The sequence below is a fragment of the Ylistrum balloti genome, unplaced genomic scaffold, assembly GCF_031769215.1.
Source record: "Ylistrum balloti isolate Yb309-2 unplaced genomic scaffold, AGI_CSIRO_Ybal_v1 Utg369640, whole genome shotgun sequence".
NCBI classification, from domain to species: domain Eukaryota; kingdom Metazoa; phylum Mollusca; class Bivalvia; order Pectinida; family Pectinidae; genus Ylistrum; species Ylistrum balloti.
In genome coordinates, this window is record NW_026781901.1 from 671,602 (window position 1) to 692,733 (window position 21,132).

Here is a 21,132-nt window from a genome sequence, read left to right on the forward strand (position 1 = left end):
TAAAGGATAAATTAATTTGTAGGAGCAACCCAGTAGGTATGTTTAATACTGGTGTGATTTATATGAAAATATCAAAAGAAACGTTACCTTGAAAATAAAATTAATAAAAGACACAAAACCTGTTTTACAACTTCCGGATTTGCTTCAAGCTTTCAGCAAAATTTCAAAGAGTAGAACTATTCATCAAAACACAAAGGCAGTTTAAATGTACATGATTATTGCATCATGGTGCGCTCCAGGATTTAAAACCTGATCAAGTATTCTGAAAATTGAGTACACAACAGGTACAACATTGACATGCGCAAAGGAAAACCTATTAGTGTTATGTGCGACAATTTTGTCTACTTACAGCATGCATACACATTCTTTCCCGTAGTTTATTGATATATTTTGAGTTCGCATATTATTTATGTAAAACATCAAACAAACGAGCAAATAATTTAGCATCAACTTATTTCATTTAACTTGCTGATGTTTTTTTAGATAACAAGAGATTCATTGACCATGACCATTGTGACTATCTATCTGAATTGTAAATCGACAAAATTCTACTTTAGCAGTCGCTTTCCTTGATCGTGAACTACAACGCCGCCAATTATGACAACTTTCCAGCACTTTACAACAGTATATGCTCAACACGTACATACATTTATGTAAATTTATATCCTAATTTATCATGGTATTTTTTGTTAATATATGAAAAAAATGCATTCTGGGAATTTAACATCCTCATATTGTTGACGTCCAACTCGTTCACAAATCATCATCAATGCCATGCTTGATGCGGAAATGACATCATGAATATGGGGGATTTACTCCTTTGAGGTGAAATAACAACCCCGTGTCACTTTAATAATAAGAGAGGGAGGAACTAATGCAGTTGGTAAGAACGCTTTCTTTAGGAATAATTACAAGACAATAATATCAATGAGTGATGTCGGTGTATTCAACAGCTGCCGTATTGAACGCTCTAGAATGTCGGAATTCACAGATTTTTTTTTTGTTTTGTTTCGAAGTAGAGATTATATGAATGTTTCTCCACAGACCATGCCTGGACGATTTCTATTAGATCTTTCTCCGGAACCTTCTGCTGCCACACCAGAACATGGATCTTTCGTGGTTTCTGTCAAATTTGATGTCTGTGTATGAAATCTATGCAACAACAAGTATAAAATATAGAGTAACAAATGGATTTATAATAATTAACGGAATTCTGATATTTTTCTTTCTTTTCTATTTTTCTCTTTCATTCTGTGCTTTATTTTCCAGGTGTCATCAATCCTCGTATATATGATAAAACAAAATTAAATAATTAATGAAAAATCAAGCCATTTCCAGACAACACAAGTTTCTTCTGGCACAAAATATGTATTAATCGAATCGAGGAGGACAAAACAGGCAATATTAAATGGAGTTTCAATCAGCATTTACTGTATACTGCTTCTAAGGTGCAATTTGTATGATTTTGTCTATTTTGTACAACGCGATGACTGCATTACGTCCCTGTGTTGTGAGTGTTGAAGGATGCATTCGCCAGATATCGTTCGCGCTATTTCATATATTTTACAAATACACTTAATAACGTAACATGATATTGTCTTATAAGATGCATCTCTTTTTAAAGATAATTTTAATGGCGATAAATTACTTTACTTCTAAGCAATTGTTAGTCTGGCAGCTGTCAGTACAAAGATTCAAAGTAGGCATTGATGATTCAAATCTGCAAAGCGAAACAGACGTTTGCAGACATGCAAACAGACATGCTGAAAGGGGTCAGTCAACTTATCTGCTGACGATAACAGAAAACCGCATACATACCGAGCAGAAATAGAAACGCGGCGTGTTTTAATACTGTTCGATATTGGCTCGTTAGTTGGCAGTGTGACTTCCATGTTGTTGACCCTGTTCTCATTTGTGAACGTGACATTGCTTAATAGGAATGGCCGAAACTGAAATGGCGGATGTCGTCGATGAAGCAGAAGACGTTTATGCTTCAAGAACAGGTCTGCACTAATTCCCCTGGAAGTCCTCGATTTTTTTCCGTCTCAATTTTTCCCTTTTATAATGTCATCGTTTCATCTGTTTTGGAACGGAATCAAGATTCTGTTGTTATATGTGAATTTTATTCTGGTTTGTTTGTTTTGAATTTTTTTGTGAGTAATTTTTTTGCAATATATACATATGTATATTTATTTTCCCGTCTACTTAGATATTCAGAAAGGTATGACAATAATCAGAAAATCAGAGAGATATGGTTCCTAAATTCCTGCGATTTGATCAGCAACATCCTCTTTCAATTTGTACCTTGCTCAAAATTTATGACATGTTTCGAATGAACAGAAGATAATAACATTAAACATAAAATGTTCCGAACGGACTCACTCCAAGGAGGTTTCGAATGATAAATATTTCAGATTTTTTCACATTGAAACATTTTCTACACTGGGGAAGAATGATAATATTAAGAAGGAATCATATAACGCTAGGTAAACCCAAGAAACCGAAAGAGCAAGTAGCTGCGATGTATTTCATTACGAAATGTGCATCAAGGGATAGATATGAGATAAGAGATTACCACTTTATGCTTCTGGGACAAAGGCCTCGAGAACGATAACAGTTCAGCACTTTAAAGGTGCATGCGCACTGATAGAAGATTAAGCTGACAACTGTTGAGCTCTGAACACTGTACATGTATATTAACATAATTGAAACACCAGATGCATGCTTCCCATAACTCTGTGGAACATCACAAGACTTTGGTCGCCATTACAACATTGACGTGTGTATTTACAGTCATTTTGAAACGGCAGATAATGTAATCCACAGATATACTCGTGCCCACCTTTGAGCGAGACTTGCATGTTAATATATTCAGGATTCTGCTTAAAATGAATACTGAACATCACGCCGTGAATGTCTTTTTGTCAGTGTTAGATGAATTATTATAATCCCTGTCGTTTTGGTTGCGATTCTATGAAGTGAAAAATCCTATATTCGATCGATGCCGTATTATAACGTACCTGTGTATCATCACAGAGAGTTTACCTGTATGCACGTGCATTCTAACAGACTTTCCTATAATCCCAGTTTCATAATTTATCTGTTATCAACATTGTGAAAACTATATTGACAGGGATCGATAGATGTAACCTAGAATAAACAGCCGGGATTAATGAGAAACCATTTTTCCGCTGAATATCCATATCACTAGGTGAGTGGTTGTATACGTTGTCGTGACAACGAGAAGCTTGCGAAGAGATCTTGAATCCTTGTCACGTAAAGGCTTTGTTTGGATGCAGCTATTCGTGATGAGCGTAATGCATTACTCATCAACAACATACATTAGAATAGGACTGGGCATTATGAAACAATTTTTATCTTTGTGCAATTAACAGTCGAATGACGAAAATTTTTAATAATGCAAGGAAAAAAGGCCCGGTGGACATCCAAATTAACGTAGTGGTGACGCCATTCTTTTGAACTATATATAAGCGTAATCACCAGTCGCGACTCTCTGTGGGTGATTTTTATAGGGACAGTAGTAACTCCAAATGGCAAACCGTGCACGCCCACCTTCGAGACCGTCGGACAGTATCCCGCACGGGGCGTAACCAATAGCATCAGTAAATGGCCATTGTATAAATCCATCACGGGCGTAACCAATTGTACTAGTCCATAGCTCTAACGTAAGGCATTAGGAATTTTACGAGGAAACGAGCAGTGGACACATAAAAAACTCGCCTTTGTATTTTTTCCCATTGGTGAATGTTGTCCACCTTGAAAGTATGCAGGAACCGTAACAGCTGGCCCCAGTGTCCGTTACAGCGTTCAGAGAAGCTATGAATAAATTGACCATGTGGAGGCATATTGCTCTATTTATAGTTATATTTCTGGAATAAACTTCTCAGGAAACAAGACATTTATGTACATGCCAGATAAAAAGGGCATCTCATAGATAGCTCTTAGTTTATTTACCAACGTTAAAAAACACAACAGATCATAAACGCCAGAAAGGTTTAACATACAAATTAGCCATCAGACATAATGTGATAATCGTTGGACAATGCAGTGAAGCTTGACACAGTCGCGCTGATATTGTTACTCCAGATTCCTTTCTGATGAGAGTTTACTGATCTAAAATTGACTAAACTCCATTACTTTATAAAATATCTCATTTTTCTCTCTCGATCAGTTGTAATCTTAATTAGTATTTCTTAAACTTCAAATTTCTGTCAAGATGACATTATGATTTCACCAGTACAATGATATATATCTCCGATTTAACCGAATGGTTTACTGTCGAACCATGAGTAATGTGTACCCGTGTTCACTGATGTATGTCATCAAGAGTATTTCACTGACGCTGATAACAGTGATAGCAAGCACCAGCCTCAACTTTCGCGACAGTGATAATTTCATTATTTATAAATTAATGAATATATCTTACCTGCGGTTCATGTACGTAAGTTCTCGACAAGCATGCAATGTTGATAGATAGATTCACAAAAATGTTGTTATTTACCTATCTTGAAATATACATAGTTAAAAATACACTTCAGTGCAATTTCATTTTAATAACAACATCGCCCCCGGTCGCACGGCACTGCTCAATGAAAACACGTGCAGCAACGCCTCCCTTCAAACGACACACATGGTACTTATCACAAGAATTTCGATCTGGGCATATATAAACCCAAGCAGACGACGCTCATAATACATTTATCTATACATGGTCGTAAAATGCTGATAAGCCATGTGTAATGATGTTTCTTTTATCAAAGCAGGTTTAAGGCGTTCGTATTTCCTGGGACACCTCTGTCGGTTAAGTCACATACTTGAAAATCCTTATTTTCACGAAGGATTTATTTTCATTGATTTCATGGATACTATTAATGTCCACGCGCTGTTACCATGGTTACAACATTTAAAGAGAAATCTATATCCACGAAATCATATGTGAAGGGAACAGTGATTTTTTTAAATTAAACCACGAAACATGATTTTACAGTTTAAAGTAAAATCTGTAAAAACATTGACGGACTTGGAAAAAATCCAGAACGCTATTCGTGTGTTATTGTCTGTATATTTTGCAAATGTAAAATGATAATGAAAATATATCAGAAACTGGTTTACGAGCAAGTGTCAAATAGTAATTGTCAGAATGTAATGGTAGGTTTCATTGCCACTGGAAGTTTTCCAGAATGACGGCCCTTGCTACATTGATTTTGTTATTGAACAAAAAATTGTCCAACGCAATACAATATGGTCGACAACTCCACCAGGTGGCGCCTTGTGTTGCAGGCGCTACGTAACATTGCACTATGCATAGTCTGAAGAAAAGGTGAAGGGCAGATAAATGTGACATGTCTTGACCATTAATAATGATGCGGGCAAAAAGTTGTCACATGTTTACGTTCCAAACAGTCGCCAACGCCTATTGTCAAACGAAACTAGCCTCTGGCCGATAAATAATGAATGACCGGACCTTCCGAAAGTATGATAACCCCTGAGGAACCACTCTAGCGATTCTATGTCTTAGTATTACGCCACACAGGTACGTGTACCTGTCAAGGTTTCCAGCTATCACACGAGTGCTGTATTGGATTAATTCAAACGAGATGACATTGAGATCATTCCTTAGATATTATATACCTGTATACATGTGTGTATAATAGTGTATACCTACACTATAGGTAAACTTGCAGTTGAATGTACCAGTAATCATGTATGTATGCACATGTAATATTTGTATGCACACGTGGACAAGTAAACTAACCGATCACGCTGTTACACACATACAAATTCTTTATCTCCTTTTTGTTGCTCCAGGTGTGCAGTTTGGTCAACAAATTATATATCTAATGTACACTTCGCGGGTATTTTCCAAATTTTCTCTAAATTAAAAGATATTAAGGTTTGTAGTCAATACTAAGGACAAAGAGATGACCGTTGTATTGAAATGAAATTTATATAGAATCTTAATTGTTTCATTTCATATGATTTTATATAACGATATAACGTTCCTCATATAAACAGTACCAGCTCGATATAACGGCTCTCGCATTAACAATGATAGCTGACAGTCCCATGTACAGCTTTATATGATACATCTCCAAATTCGTTTGAGTCTATTTTTCCTATTCCTTAACAATTCATTTTAATTCCACCTATAACACCAATTAACTATTATAACGCAAAACTGGGGTTAGGGATACGCTTTAATACTGAATGAAGGATGTCACTTAATCAACCGACATCAACATTTGGTATCTATGGTAGTATAACGTAGTATTATTGTATCATGGCGGTGTAACGTTGTGTTACCGCATGAGATATGTCACCTGTCAGGATTGTCTTATCACCCTTTCACACATCCCACGCACAGTATGTACATCACACATCCCGACCACCAAACACATTCATTACCTCAAACTACCGTTACACGTCGATGGTAACCCTCACAGAACATAGATCGTTTACCATACTTATTCTAAATCAGCTATGAAAGTGACAGCTGAGTCAGCATACCGATTTCTAATCATACTTACTATTGACGCTCTCTTAGAGTTTTTTTCCTGTCATTGGTAAACTCTACGGTCCAAAGATCATACGCATCTACTATGTTGTTAATCTACTGAAATTACACGCATGGGCGCGAACACATATACACACAAAGTACCAAGAACGATGTTAATTGAGAGATTGCTAAAAATATACCATCATGGTTTATTCAATTTTGAATATTGCAAAAGACAGAGTGAAATATCATATGTTGTAGAATGCTTAGTCATTTGGTGCAGACATAACTCGAAGTGCGGGACAGCTTCTTCCGGAAGGAGCTGATAAGCCATCTTCCTGAAAAACACAAAAGGTTTCGATTGGGAATCACACCACTAACCTCGGATCTCCACACGTGGGGGCAGAATCCTATGCTCTACCGGCCGCTCTTTCGCGGCATTCATTATAAAACAGATTAAAACAAAGAATTTGACAAGAGAAATTATCAATTTTCACACAACAAAATGATATCATGTTATTTTGACTGTACATATGTTCATTACCTACCAGAAATATATACCATATCACAACACCGTTCATTTCCGTAACTACTGAACAGGATGATGCCGGACAACTGAATAAATATAGACATTAATCCTTATGTACCGCAACAATTGTAGGTATATTCATTAACGTCTTATTTTTAATGAGATTGGATGCCAGACTAACATCATTTCAGTAATTGGTCAATATTTCAGATCTTGGAGACAGCGTCGGTTTGGTTGAACTTTTAAAATTGATGGAGTGAAGTGAATTTTGGCTAATCTTTTCCTTTGGTTGACTTCCGTTGCGTTTGGTATCTACTGTGAAGCCCTTTACACTCAATAGTTATCAAGTGCCAATAACAGTTCAACACTCATAGCAGCAATAAAAACCAAAAGCGTGCCGAGTGCGCGTGCAGGAAATGCAATACAGCAACGAAGTTTGTTATCGTCTCCTCCTGTCCTAAATGTATTAATTACAATCTAAGACGCTTTTATTAAGTAATAACGACTTTTGGAATTATCCGTTTTACAAAGAAATGATTTTCTTGATTTCAGATAGACATGATGATTGTTACGCTCTTTAACAGTGGGAATGGTAAGTTATCTCCCTTCACTGCCGTGATCCAATAAAAAAACCCATGGCAGATGACGCTTTTGCAGTCATATACTGGCATTCGGTGAACAAATCAATGATTCTTACTACCGTAAAGATTGTATCTGGTGCTAGTCTTTGAGTCTGATCTAATATTCATGGCTTAATTTGTAGACTGGCGTCAGTGTTTCTGAAAGAGCCCTGACTCAGTCTCACCATGGTACAATTAACTATCAACGCTATGAAAATAGAGCGATACACAGAGCAACTTATGAACTTATTACTTGCTTTTTGTAAATGCTAATGAAAATATCACATTTAATCTTAAATTTCAATAGTGACATAGTGGCAACACATGAAAAATATATCAATCACCGTTTCGTTCCGTTTAACTTATTTTTACGTGCCGTGCCGTATTTCTATTTTTGCAAACAACCGATCGCATCCGTCCGTTTTGGGTAACCATGCATGTATGCATAGATTAAGCTCAATGAATTTGTCTATCGATGTTTAAAATAAACTTTTAAGTTTGTGATCTACGGTTAGTAGTGCAATAAAGTGAAAATCAGATAATTAATGTCGATATCAAAACCATCTGTTCTCTTTTTACTTGTGTTGGATGTAAGATCAAGTCTATCGCATGGACATATATATATATTTGATACCTTAAAATTATTTCCCAGTGACTTAAGGAGTGAACACATAGATAATGTATAAAAGTTAGATGAATACGAGCTGAGAGTAATTATAATTTCATAAGAAATGTGTCATACAAAACAAAAGGCTGGAAGGATGACACTGTAAGTTGTGTGTGTAGCTTGAATTGTCTACTTGCATTGCACGTGAAACGAATTAAATCATTTTTCGATGAAGAGTTTTTATACTGATTGCAGAGTGCGCTGAAGTATTGTATGGTCGTTATATGGCATTTATGATCATTAAAAATGTCAGAACGTTGCCGTTGCTGTTGCTACGGTAAATACACACAACTCACAACGGAAAATTAGTATTTATTAGCATATTTAACGTTACGCGCAGACGCTACTCGTTACGCAATATTAGCACGACTACTGTAAGCATGCAACATCACTGTTGGCGCAAGATCAAGGTAATTACGGTAGCTATTATAACAAGCGGCAATGATTTCGCACAATTATCGTAACAAGGGTAATAATAAACATCACCTTAAATGGAAATTTAGCATTTTTACCGTAATTACAATAACAATGTATTTACGGTGAATATGAAATACTCATTATAAACACACTTCACAAAACTTTTTTACAATCTTCACAACACCACTAAATAGCTCAACTGAAATATACTGTATTTTTCAGTTCAACACACAGACAACCTATTCGTCCTCAACTCACATATAAAATCTAACATAAAACCACATCCATTTGACGGCTACCTGGACAGCTAAGGGCGAGAAAAATCTTGCATTTCACCCACTCAACTTATCATATGAAAACCAGAAACACATCAAAAAGACATTTCCTTCTGGAATGTAATAACTTGAAATGAGACTGATATGATATTGATATGCAAATTAGATAACATTAGGGGTGTATGTTAGTGATGACTTGGCTGTGATTGTTTGAGACATTAACTTTCAAACTGTATGGATATGTGCCCACTTACATAACATGTGGAATGTAGGAGTGTGTGGAAGGGGTGGGGCAAAATACCACTGTATACACCATGTACAAGCACTAGAGGCTGACGGCAGAACATTGAAATGCATGAATGTATCAGAAACCAGACGTCAGAACATATATGCCCGCAATCTGAACCTAAGTTAACAATGCTGTTTGTACGTAGTCTGAACATAAGTAAACATTGTTGTATGTACGTAGTCTGAACATATGTAAACACTGTTGTATGTACGTAGTCTGAACATATGTAAACACTGTTGTATGTACGTAGTCTGAACATATGTAAACATTGTTGTATATACGTAGTGCGAACATAAGTAAACACTGTTGTATGTACGAAGTCTGAACATATGTAAACACTGTTGTATGTACGTAGTCTGAACATAAGTAAACATTGTTGTATATACGTAGTGCGAACATAAGTAAACACTGTTGTATGTACGTAGTCTGAACGTAAGTAAACATTGTTGTATGTACGTAGTTTGAACATATGTAAACACTGTTGTATGTACGTAGTCTGAACACATGTAAACACTGTTGTATATACGTAGACTGAACATAAGTAAACATTGTTGTATGTACGTAGTCTGAACATAAGTAAACACTGTTGTATGTACGTAGTCTGAACATCAGTAAACATTGTTGTATGTACGTAGTCTGAACATATGTAAACACTGTTGTATGTACGTAGTCTGAACATATGTAAACACTGTTGTATGTACGTAGTCTGAACATAAGTAAACACTGTTGTATATACGTAGACTGAACATAAGTAAACATTGTTGTATGTACGTAGTCTGAACATAAGTAAACACTGTTGTATGTACGTAGTCTGAACATATGTAAACACTGTTGTATGTACGTAGTCTGAACACATGTAAACACTGTTGTATATACGTAGACTGAACATAAGTAAACATTGTTGTATGTACGTAGTCTGAACATATGTAAACATTGTTGTATGTACGTAGTCTGAACATATGTAAACACTGTTGTATGTACGTAGTCTGAACATATGTAAACACTGTTGTATATACGTAGTGCGAACATCAGTAAACTCTGTTGTATGTACGTAGTCTGAACATATGTAAACACTGTTGTATGTACGTAGTCTGAACATATGTAAACATTGTTGTATGTACGTAGTCTGAACATATGTAAACACTGTTGTATGTACGTAGTCTGAACATAAGTAAACACTGTTGTATATACGTAGTCTGAACATAAGTAAACATTGTTGTATGTACGTAGTCTGAACATATGTAAACACTGTTGTATGTACGTAGTCTGAACATATGTAAACACTGTTGTATGTACGTAGTCTGAACATATGTAAACATTGTTGTATGTACGTAGTCTGAACATAAGTAAACACTGTTGTATGTACGTAGTCTGAACATATGTAAACACTGTTGTATGTACGTAGTCTGAACACATGTAAACACTGTTGTATATACGTAGACTGAACATATGTAAACATTGTTGTATATACGTAGTGCGAACATCAGTAAACTCTGTTGTATGTACGTAGTCTGAACATATGTAAACACTGTTGTATGTACGTAGTCTGAACATATGTAAACATTGTTGTATGTACGTAGTGCGAACATCAGTAAACTCTGTTGTATGTACGTAGTCTGAACATATGTAAACATTGTTGTATATACGTAGACTGAACATATGTAAACATTGTTGTATATACGTAGTGCGAACATCAGTAAACTCTGTTGTATGTACGTAGTCTGAACATATGTAAACACTGTTGTATGTACGTAGTCTGAACATATGTAAACATTGTTGTATGTACGTAGTCTGAACATATGTAAACACTGTTGTATGTACGTAGTCTGAACATAAGTAAACACTGTTGTATATACGTAGTCTGAACATAAGTAAACATTGTTGTATGTACGTAGTCTGAACATATGTAAACACTGTTGTATGTACGTAGTCTGAACACATGTAAACACTGTTGTATATACGTAGACTGAACATAAGTAAACATTGTTGTATGTACGTAGTCTGAACATCAGTAAACATTGTTGTATGTACGTAGTCTGAACATATGTAAACACTGTTGTATGTACGTAGTCTGAACATATGTAAACACTGTTGTATGTACGTAGTCTGAACATAAGTAAACACTGTTGTATATACGTAGACTGAACATAAGTAAACATTGTTGTATGTACGTAGTCTGAACATAAGTAAACACTGTTGTATGTACGTAGTCTGAACATATGTAAACACTGTTGTATGTACGTAGTCTGAACACATGTAAACACTGTTGTATATACGTAGACTGAACATAAGTAAACATTGTTGTATGTACGTAGTCTGAACATATGTAAACATTGTTGTATGTACGTAGTCTGAACATATGTAAACACTGTTGTATGTACGTAGTCTGAACATATGTAAACACTGTTGTATATACGTAGTGCGAACATCAGTAAACTCTGTTGTATGTACGTAGTCTGAACATATGTAAACACTGTTGTATGTACGTAGTCTGAACATATGTAAACATTGTTGTATGTACGTAGTCTGAACATATGTAAACACTGTTGTATGTACGTAGTCTGAACATATGTAAACATTGTTGTATGTACGTAGTCTGAACATATGTAAACACTGTTGTATGTACGTAGTCTGAACACATGTAAACACTGTTGTATATACGTAGACTGAACATAAGTAAACATTGTTGTATGTACGTAGTCTGAACATATGTAAACATTGTTGTATGTACGTAGTCTGAACATATGTAAACACTGTTGTATGTACGTAGTCTGAACATATGTAAACACTGTTGTATATACGTAGTGCGAACATCAGTAAACTCTGTTGTATGTACGTAGTCTGAACATATGTAAACACTGTTGTATGTACGTAGTCTGAACATAAGTAAACATTGTTGTATGTACGTAGTCTGAACATATGTAAACATTGTTGTATGTACGTAGTCTGAACATATGTAAACACTGTTGTATGTACGTAGTCTGAACATATGTAAACACTGTTGTATATACGTAGTCTGAACATATGTAAACATTGTTGTATGTACGTAGTCTGAACATATGTAAACACTGTTGTATGTACGTAGTCTGAACATATGTAAACATTGTTGTATGTACGTAGTCTGAACATATGTAAACACTGTTGTATGTACGTAGTCTGAACATAAGTAAACACTGTTGTATATACGTAGTCTGAACATAAGTAAACATTGTTGTATGTACGTAGTCTGAACATATGTAAACACTGTTGTATGTACGTAGTCTGAACATATGTAAACACTGTTGTATGTACGTAGTCTGAACATAAGTTGATGTATATCCATATTTCGGACATGAGTCAATCAATACGTCCGCCGTCCAAATTCCATGTCGTCCTTACAATAATTTATAAATTAGGTCAATGCACTTTAAGTTCGTTATCTGAACATAAATTTATACAACAATTTGATATGAGTAGTCTTAATATAAGTTACCCTCGCCATTACATCGAATGTAAAATATTATACATGTAGACTGAACCAACACCTGTTTAGTGTGAATAGAGTTGAAGATTTTCTTACATATATATCTATATTTATCAAGAGCTGAAGTTTTTCATTGAATAGGTAGAAAGCATTTGTCCATTTTAGAAACGTTCAAGATGTTCCATGATGTGGTCGGTAATTGGGAGGATGAGTTATTTCAAGATACAAGAAGCAAATTTTATACTAACGCTATGATATTACTCCAAAAGTGTTACTATATATAAAACTGTGTAATCGTACCGGTGTGGTTAGAGTTTCATCAGCTATCGCCATCAGACCAGGACATGCGACAAGGATATAGGAGGATATGACATTGCAGGAATTGTGATATACACAGCTGTCCTTTAAAGCAACCTAAACTATATATAAAAACATATATAAGGATACTCAAGTATTCTTAATGTACTAACATCTTGAAAACAAGTTGTAGTTTTTAAATGAAATACACAATTGTTCTCCAGAAAGTTACACAGATCTTCAACTCCTGGATTAGAACATAAGAAAACCATTAGCTATAATACAAAGCGCCTTTAAGATGGCGTGGCGAGTTGAAATTTCCGTGGTAAATAAACACACTTGAGGAAAATACTTTAAAGTATGACACACACTTGAAATATCCATTTCATTTTTTTGAGTCATAGTTAAATGTTACAGAGACGGGCATTGTTCGTTATCTCCATAAATAGGTCTACTCCATTGTTGAATACAAACGTCAATTCTATTTTATCTTTAGATTGCCTGATCCTTGATCTACGAACATACTTCGACCTTTTAAAAGCGTAAATAAATCTTTAGTAACAACTTTTATAGTTCATGGTATTGTTAGTCAATTATCTATTGGAATTATCTGCGCAATATTCTGCAGTATGAATAAAAGAAATAAATATATCTCACTGTCCTTTTGTGATAATACAAAATTACTTTTGTTTGGCCTAGATACTAAAATTTATGAAGCATGAACTTTACGAAAATATACCGACGACTCAAGTCAGGTTTCTACATTGAACTAAAGTTAGGGACTTGAACACAATATAGCGGAGTTGTTAAATCTCTAAAACGGCAATTCAATAAAATAATCACGCTTTTATTTCTTATACGTAACCATAAAAAATGCACGCATTTAAACAGGAAACTTAAATTGAAATTTCTATTTTTAAACCTACACCTTAGGATATACTGCTCCTGTCAACTGCTTATCTCCATTAATCAATAAATATTCCCGAATAAGCCCACCAGCTGCTTCGTGACATTGACCTTGGAGTAATGTCTCTATCTGTATAATCAGGGCAAAAATTGATGTATAAAGGTTATTTAATTAAGGTGGTCTCTAAGTCAGGTTTGTCATACGTATTTATAGGGCCATAGCGATTTGAGATATCATTACAGTCCAGATTTATCTTGACTTGCGTCTGCTGTTATCAGCAGATTGAATTACACATAATGTCCCTCTAGTATTACGTATATTTATATACATCAAACAGCGTCGTCGTTTTCGTCAGAAAATGTAAATGTTATAACCTATCTTGACCTTAGCAAAATATATAACATCATATTAGAAATGAACACTGCAGCCAGGGTACATAAACTGTATATCGTTAGATAATCAATAGGGCCTGACGTTGTTGTTGACGCAACTCTAAATATAATAACGACGCTAATGTAGTAATTGTTACATTAAGCGTTGCGACCGTTACGCTTAATGTAATAAACTTATTTTTGTTACATTAAGAGTTCAAATTGTTACGCTTAGAGTAATACAAAATAAATTATTACACTAAGCGTTGTGGTTGTATTTAAATTACCGCTAATGTAACAATTTTTATACTGTTACGGAAGTACACTGTGTGTCGATTACAAGACAATATAGCAATAACATACTATAATGGTGTATGTTCCCGTCAAGGTTTTGAGGGGACGGAGGTATCGGTGGCCCAACGGTCTAGGTCGTTGCGCCCCGTGATCGTTGTAGCCTATCACTTCCTAGGTTTTGAGTTCGAAACCCGTTGACATTCTGGTTGCCTTAAAAACATATGGATGTTGTGCTGGCACATGCCTCTAAGTTTAAAATCACATCTAGCTTGTTGATCATGAATGGTTTGTGTAAAATTTGTTTTATTATTTAGCCAGATTACATCGTATCTTCAACTGTGATCTGTGAGGAGACTAGGTTTCCACGAATTCAATATTGCGATGTTATGTTATGCAGGGTTGATCGTTAAAAAGATGATAAGATTATATGCAATTTGATCACGTGTAAATTCTTATTCTTAATCTAAAATGTACAGCCAAAACCTGTGACCTTCCAAAAAAACCGAATATTTTTTTCAAGCACAATATGTTGGTGTTAAGAAATATTTCGATGCATTTTGACTACAAAAGAAGCTAGTTTTATCAATGCAACTATATCTTAGGAACAACATAACAAAGGAGCAACACAAAGCAATAACCCTTTGATTCCGTGACCTTGAAAGTTGGACCAAAAAAGGGTGGTGTTGTACAGTCGATTAACGTCCGCGCAACAGCTCAAGTCATTTGCAGATAATATTATAGATACATGACATGCATGGCAGATTCAATGTATGTACCCAATCCACACCGTTATACTGACTCCAGGCCGTTCAGTTCCTTGCTCCTTGCAGTATTAATGTCTCAAGTGGGAAGTGCCATTTCAAATGTCTTTGATATGACACGGCTGACGGGGATCATCATAATGTGTATGCATACAAAAAGTGAGGTAACTGGCATTTTAGCCACATGCAAGGTTTGATGACATTCTAATTATTTATCTTATCATAACTGAAGCTATCATCGGAAAATAAAGTGCTGACGTCCATACATCCGGATAGACAGACGGACTGACGAACAGACGGACAGGGTGATTCCTATAGGGCTTCGCATCTCGATGAGGGGCCCTAATAATACCCAAAATGACATAATAATACAAAACAAAAAATGTCCCCCTTCATTTCGGACTTTATTATACTATGGACCTTCTTAAATTTGTCAATAGTACAGTTTCGGAGCTTAATGTAATAAAAATAACTTTATTACATTAAGCGTAGACTTTGCAACGCTTATTGTAATAATTATTACATCAAGCGCCGTTATTACATTAAGTGTTGCATCAGTTGTTCTCGACTTATATCACGTGCCCTGACGTTCATATCATAGTCTCACTGTGATTGACAAGCAAATAATAAATGTATATCTTAATGAATGTGTTGTGATATTCTATTATTAGAATCTTCACTATGTAGGAAATAAAGAGTGTATATCGCTGAGAAATTAATTCTTTGAACTACGTTATGTAAACTCCTGTATTCTATATTACTAAAGTATTAAGGAACAATGCAAAATTCCCTGGCCTTGGGACATGAACCAGACCTTGCTTGAAAAATATGCTCTTTTAACATTTGTATTGGTTTTCATCCGTCCGTCCGTACGTACTTACGTACATACATACATACATCTATTTGTTTGGCCACATGTGAAATATTTGCTCGCACGTGAAACATTTGCCCATATATGTATCTAGTCGGACTTGTGTTTACCTACGAATGTGTCTCTGGTATACGCCTGGTACATGTTCGCTGTACTCCGTAGGAATTTTATAAACAATGCATTTCTGAACACAGTGTTGTGTGCCAACCACCTGTTAAGATCAGACAGATACAAAACACATTTAAAACGTTTTTCAATAATTACGATTCACGCATGGAAGCCAATACCCGCCAAAACCCAATTAAAACGTAAAAGAGACCAGGGTTGTTTTTCATGTAACTGGCTAGTCAAGCATGGAGGGTTCTTCATATTTTGTGCGGGATTATTCTTGAATTATTTGGTCCCTAAACCTCCATTCGCTGAGATCATTCTCCACTAAGACATCCTCCGGTGAGATCACTAATCCCTAAGTATACCGCTCCCTGTGTGGGATCAATGGCCCCTAAGTATATCGCTCCCTGTGTGAGATCACTGGCCCCTTGGCATACCGCTTCCTGTGAGAGATCACTGGCCCCTAAGTATACCGCTCCCTGTGTGAGATCACTGGCCCCTAAGTATACCGCTCCCTGTGTGAGATCACTGGCCCCTAGGTACAATGCTCCCTGTGAGAGATCACTGGCCCCTAGGTATACCGCTCCCTGTGAGAGATCACTGGTCCCTAAGTATACCGCTCCCTGTGTGGGATCACTGGACCCTCCCTGTGTGAGATCACTGGCCCCTAGGTACAATGCTCCCTGTGAGAGATCACTGGCCCCTAGGTATATCGCTCCCTGTAAAAGATCACTGGACCCTAGGTATACCGCTCCCTGTGTGAGATCACTGGCCCCTAAGTATATCGCTCCCCGTGTGAAATCACTGGCCCCTAGGTATATCGCTCCCTGTGTGAGATCACTGGCCCCTAGGTATACCGCTTCCTGTGAGAGATCACTGGCCCCTTGGTATACCGCTCCCTGTGAGAGATAACTGGCCCCTACGTATACCGTTCCCTGTGTGAGACCACTGGTCCCAAGTTATACCACTCCCTGTGAGAGATCACTGGCCCTTAGGTATACTGCTCCCTGTGTGAGATCACTGGCCCCAAGGTATACCGCATCATATGTGAGATCACTGGCCCCTGAGTGTACCGTTCCCTGTGTGAGACCACTCACTGGCCCCTAGGTATACCGCTTCCTGTGTGAGATCACTGACCCCTAGGTATACTCCTCCCTGTGTTAGACAACTGGCCCATAAGTGTACCGCTCCCTGTGTGAGATCACTGGCTCCTAGGTATACCGCTCCCTGTGTGAGATCACTGGCCCCAAGGTATACCGCTCCCTGTGAGAGATCACTGGCCCCTAGGTTTATCGCTCCCTGTGAGAGATCACTGGCCCCTAGGTATCCTGCTCCCTGTGTGAGATCACTGGTCCCTAGGTATACCGCTCTCTGTGAGAGATCACTGGCCCCTGGTATACCGTTCCCTGTGCGAGACCACTGGTCCCAAGGTATACCGCTCCCTGTGAGAGATCACTGGCCCCTAGGTATACCACTCTCTGTGAGAGATCACTGGCCTCTAGGTATACCGTTCCCTGTGCTAGCCCACTGTTTCCAAGGTATACCGCTCCCTGTGAGAGATCACTGGCCCTAAGGTATACCGTTCCCTGTGTGAGACCACTGGTCCCAAGTTATACCGCTCCCTGTGAGAGATCACTGGCCCCTAGGTATACCGCTCCCTGTGAGAGATCACTGGCCCCTAGGTATACCGCTCCCTGTGAGAGATCACTGGCCCCTAGGTATACCGTTCCCTGTGTGAGACCACTGGTCCCAAGTTATACCGCTCCCTGTGAGAGATCACTGGCCACTAAGTGTACCGCTCCCTGTGAGAGATCACTGGCCCCTAGGTATACCGCTCCCTGTAAGAGATCACTGGCCCTTAGGTATACCGTTCCCTGTGTGAGACCACTGGTCCCAAGTTATACCGCTCCCTGTGTTAGATCAATGGCCCCTAGGTATACCGCTCCCTGTGTGAGATCACTGGCCCCAAGGTATACCGCATGATATGTGAGACTACTGGCCCCTAGGCATATCGCTCCCTGTGAGAGATCACTGGCCCCTAGGTATCCTGCTCCCTGTGTGAGATCACTGGTCCCTAGGTATACCGCTCTCTGTGAGAGATCACAGGCCCCTGGTATACCGTTCCCTGTGCGAGACCACTGGTCCCAAGGTATACCGCTCCCTGTGAGAGATCACTGGCCCCTAGGTATACCACTCTCTGTGAGAGATCACTGGCCTCTAGGTATACCGTTCCCTGTGCTAGCCCACTGTTTCCAAGGTATACCGCTCCCTGTGAGAGATCACTGGCCCTAAGGTATACCGTTCCCTGTGTGAGACCACTGGTCCCAAGTTATACCGCTCCCTGTGAGAGATCACTGGCCCCTAAGTATACCGCTCCCTGTGAGAGATCACTGGCCCCTAGGTATACCGTTCCCTGTGTGAGACCACTGGTCCCAAGTTATACCGCTCCCTGTGAGAGATCACTGGCCCCTAAGTGTACCGCTCCCTGTGAGAGATCACTGGCCCCTAGGTATACCGCTCCCTGTAAGAGATCACTGGCCCTTAGGTATACCGTTCCCTGTGTGAGACCACTGGTCCCAAGTTATACCGCTCCCTGTGTTAGATCAATGGCCCCTAGGTATACCGCTCCCTGTGTGAGATCACTGGCCCCAAGGTATACCGCATGATATGTGAGACTACTGGCCCCTAGGCATATCGCTCCCTGTGTGATATCACTGGCCCCTAGGTATACCGCTCCCTGTGTTAGATCACTGGCCCCTAGGTATACTGCTCCCTGTATGGGATCACTGACCCCTAAGTATACCGCTCCCTGTGAAAGATCACTGGCCCCTAGGTATACCGCTCCCTGTGTGAGAACACTGGCCCAAAGGTATACCGCATCATATGTGAGACCACTGGCCCCTAGGCATATCGCTCCCTGTGTGATATCACTGGCCCCTAGGTATACCGCTCTCTGTGTGAGATCACTGGCTCCAACGTATACTGCTCCCTGTATGGGATCACTGACCCCTAGTTATACCGCTCCCTGTGTGAGATCACTGGCCCCTAGGTATACCGCTCCCTGTGTGAGATCACTGGCCCCTTGGTATACCGCTCCCTGTGTGAGATCACTGGCCCCTAGGTATACCGCTCTCTGTGTGAGATCACTGGCTCCAACGTATACTGCTCCCTGTATGGGATCACTGACCCCTAGTTATACCGATCCCTGTGTGAGATCACTGGTCCCAATTACCATTGCTTCTCCTACTCCTTCCCTGCGCAAGACCATCGGTCCTTAACCCACTAGACCCCATTTCCCTATTTTGTTTTCAAGAGATCGGTACCCGTCTTCCTATCTCATAAGGAAGATAACCCCCCCCCCCCCACTTACACACACTCTGCCTTCCCAAACCCTGCATATTCCCTTCTGTATAAGCATTTGCCTTTGACTAACTACGAGATCTCCATCCAAGAACAGTCACCTCCTAAGATCACCAACCACTCTTCATTTATCATATAAAATAATCACGTAAGAGTCTGTGTTCATACTACCGTGAATTAGCTCTCCTTCATTCAACCACACGAACGTTCGTCATACAGACAACACCCTTTTTAACTATTTAAAAATTCTCTATCAAAACATCACACGTCAAACAGATCTCGTATCTCCGAGCAGTAAACGGAGTGTAGGTTTGTGTCAAAAAGACGGTGGTGTTATTGCCAGTCAGGGTCTGCATTACGGGGTATATTAATAGAACAGTGTTAGCTGCCATGCCAAAAAATAGGCCTGAGGATCCAATAGCCCCTCTGGTTATACGTTTAGATTTACCTTGTTTTCAAGAGGACTTTTTCCGCTCGATTTTTTTTATCAATCAAACAAGTCTGAATGCACAAGTCTAAGTCAGCGCAGCAAATCGAAAATAGAAACAGCCCATTGAATAATATGAAGTGAAGCAAGACTCCTCTCACCTGCACACCTGTCTTACATTGGACTTTGAAGCACAGGTGTACTCGAAGGCACACAAGGGACCCGTGTATTTTATTAATTAGGACATGTATAGAGACGTATTTCAATGATATAATTAAACTACAAGTGAGCTAGACAGTAATATATATATATATATAACTGATATAGCGAATTTGGCAAATCAATATAGTTATACAACACATAAATACTTGTAGACGTAATTTTCACCAAGCCGAAATAGTCACATAAAACCCGTTCGATAAATAAATAAATAAATGTTAATCTTATCTCGTACTTCTTGTTCGCCATATTTTGAAACACAATGGCCAAGATAGTTCCAAGTTATGTGATTTCCTCAAACCATAAAAAGCTGTTTTATTGTAAATTATGTTTCTGGTGGATAAAGTACCCCCGTGTGGGACCCCATATAGTATTTCCATCAATAGTAGAGATCCTCCCATCAGAGGGGGTTATTTATAGGTCAGAGGTCACGAAGTGACAGCAGGTTTCTCTACATTTAACACACTCGCCCCTCTGTGTAGCTGAAATACCGCCGAAATATGTAATCTTTTACTGTAATCATTAATCAGCTTAGGGGTTCTCAACATCGTTTGATATTAAGGCGAAATGGGCACGAGTTTATTTATAAATATAGCCCCGAGACGTAATTATTTCCTCCTCAAACAGCACAGAGCCTGTTCACATGGGTTTGGATTAGAGTTAAGCTTGCTATGTACACTCACGGCTATCGCCCTATAAATCTGATCTCTTCAACCGCACCGTTATATATCCCGAAA

The 21,132-nt window shown here is 38.4% G+C and overlaps 2 protein-coding genes across 2 annotated transcripts in view; one reads left to right on the forward strand and one right to left on the reverse strand.

Moving 5' to 3' along the window:
* The window catches only part of LOC132554603 (CD9 antigen-like), a 37,210-nt gene that overhangs the window by 15,160 nt on the left and 918 nt on the right, over window positions 1-21,132 (reverse strand). The gene's annotated exons all lie outside the window — the stretch shown is intronic.
* LOC132553894 (KH domain-containing protein 3-like) lies at window positions 1,940-18,954 on the forward strand. The gene is given in 3 exon segments (XM_060218186.1): window positions 1,940-2,003; window positions 18,144-18,215; window positions 18,719-18,954. Coding segments are annotated over 3 exon segments (372 nt in total).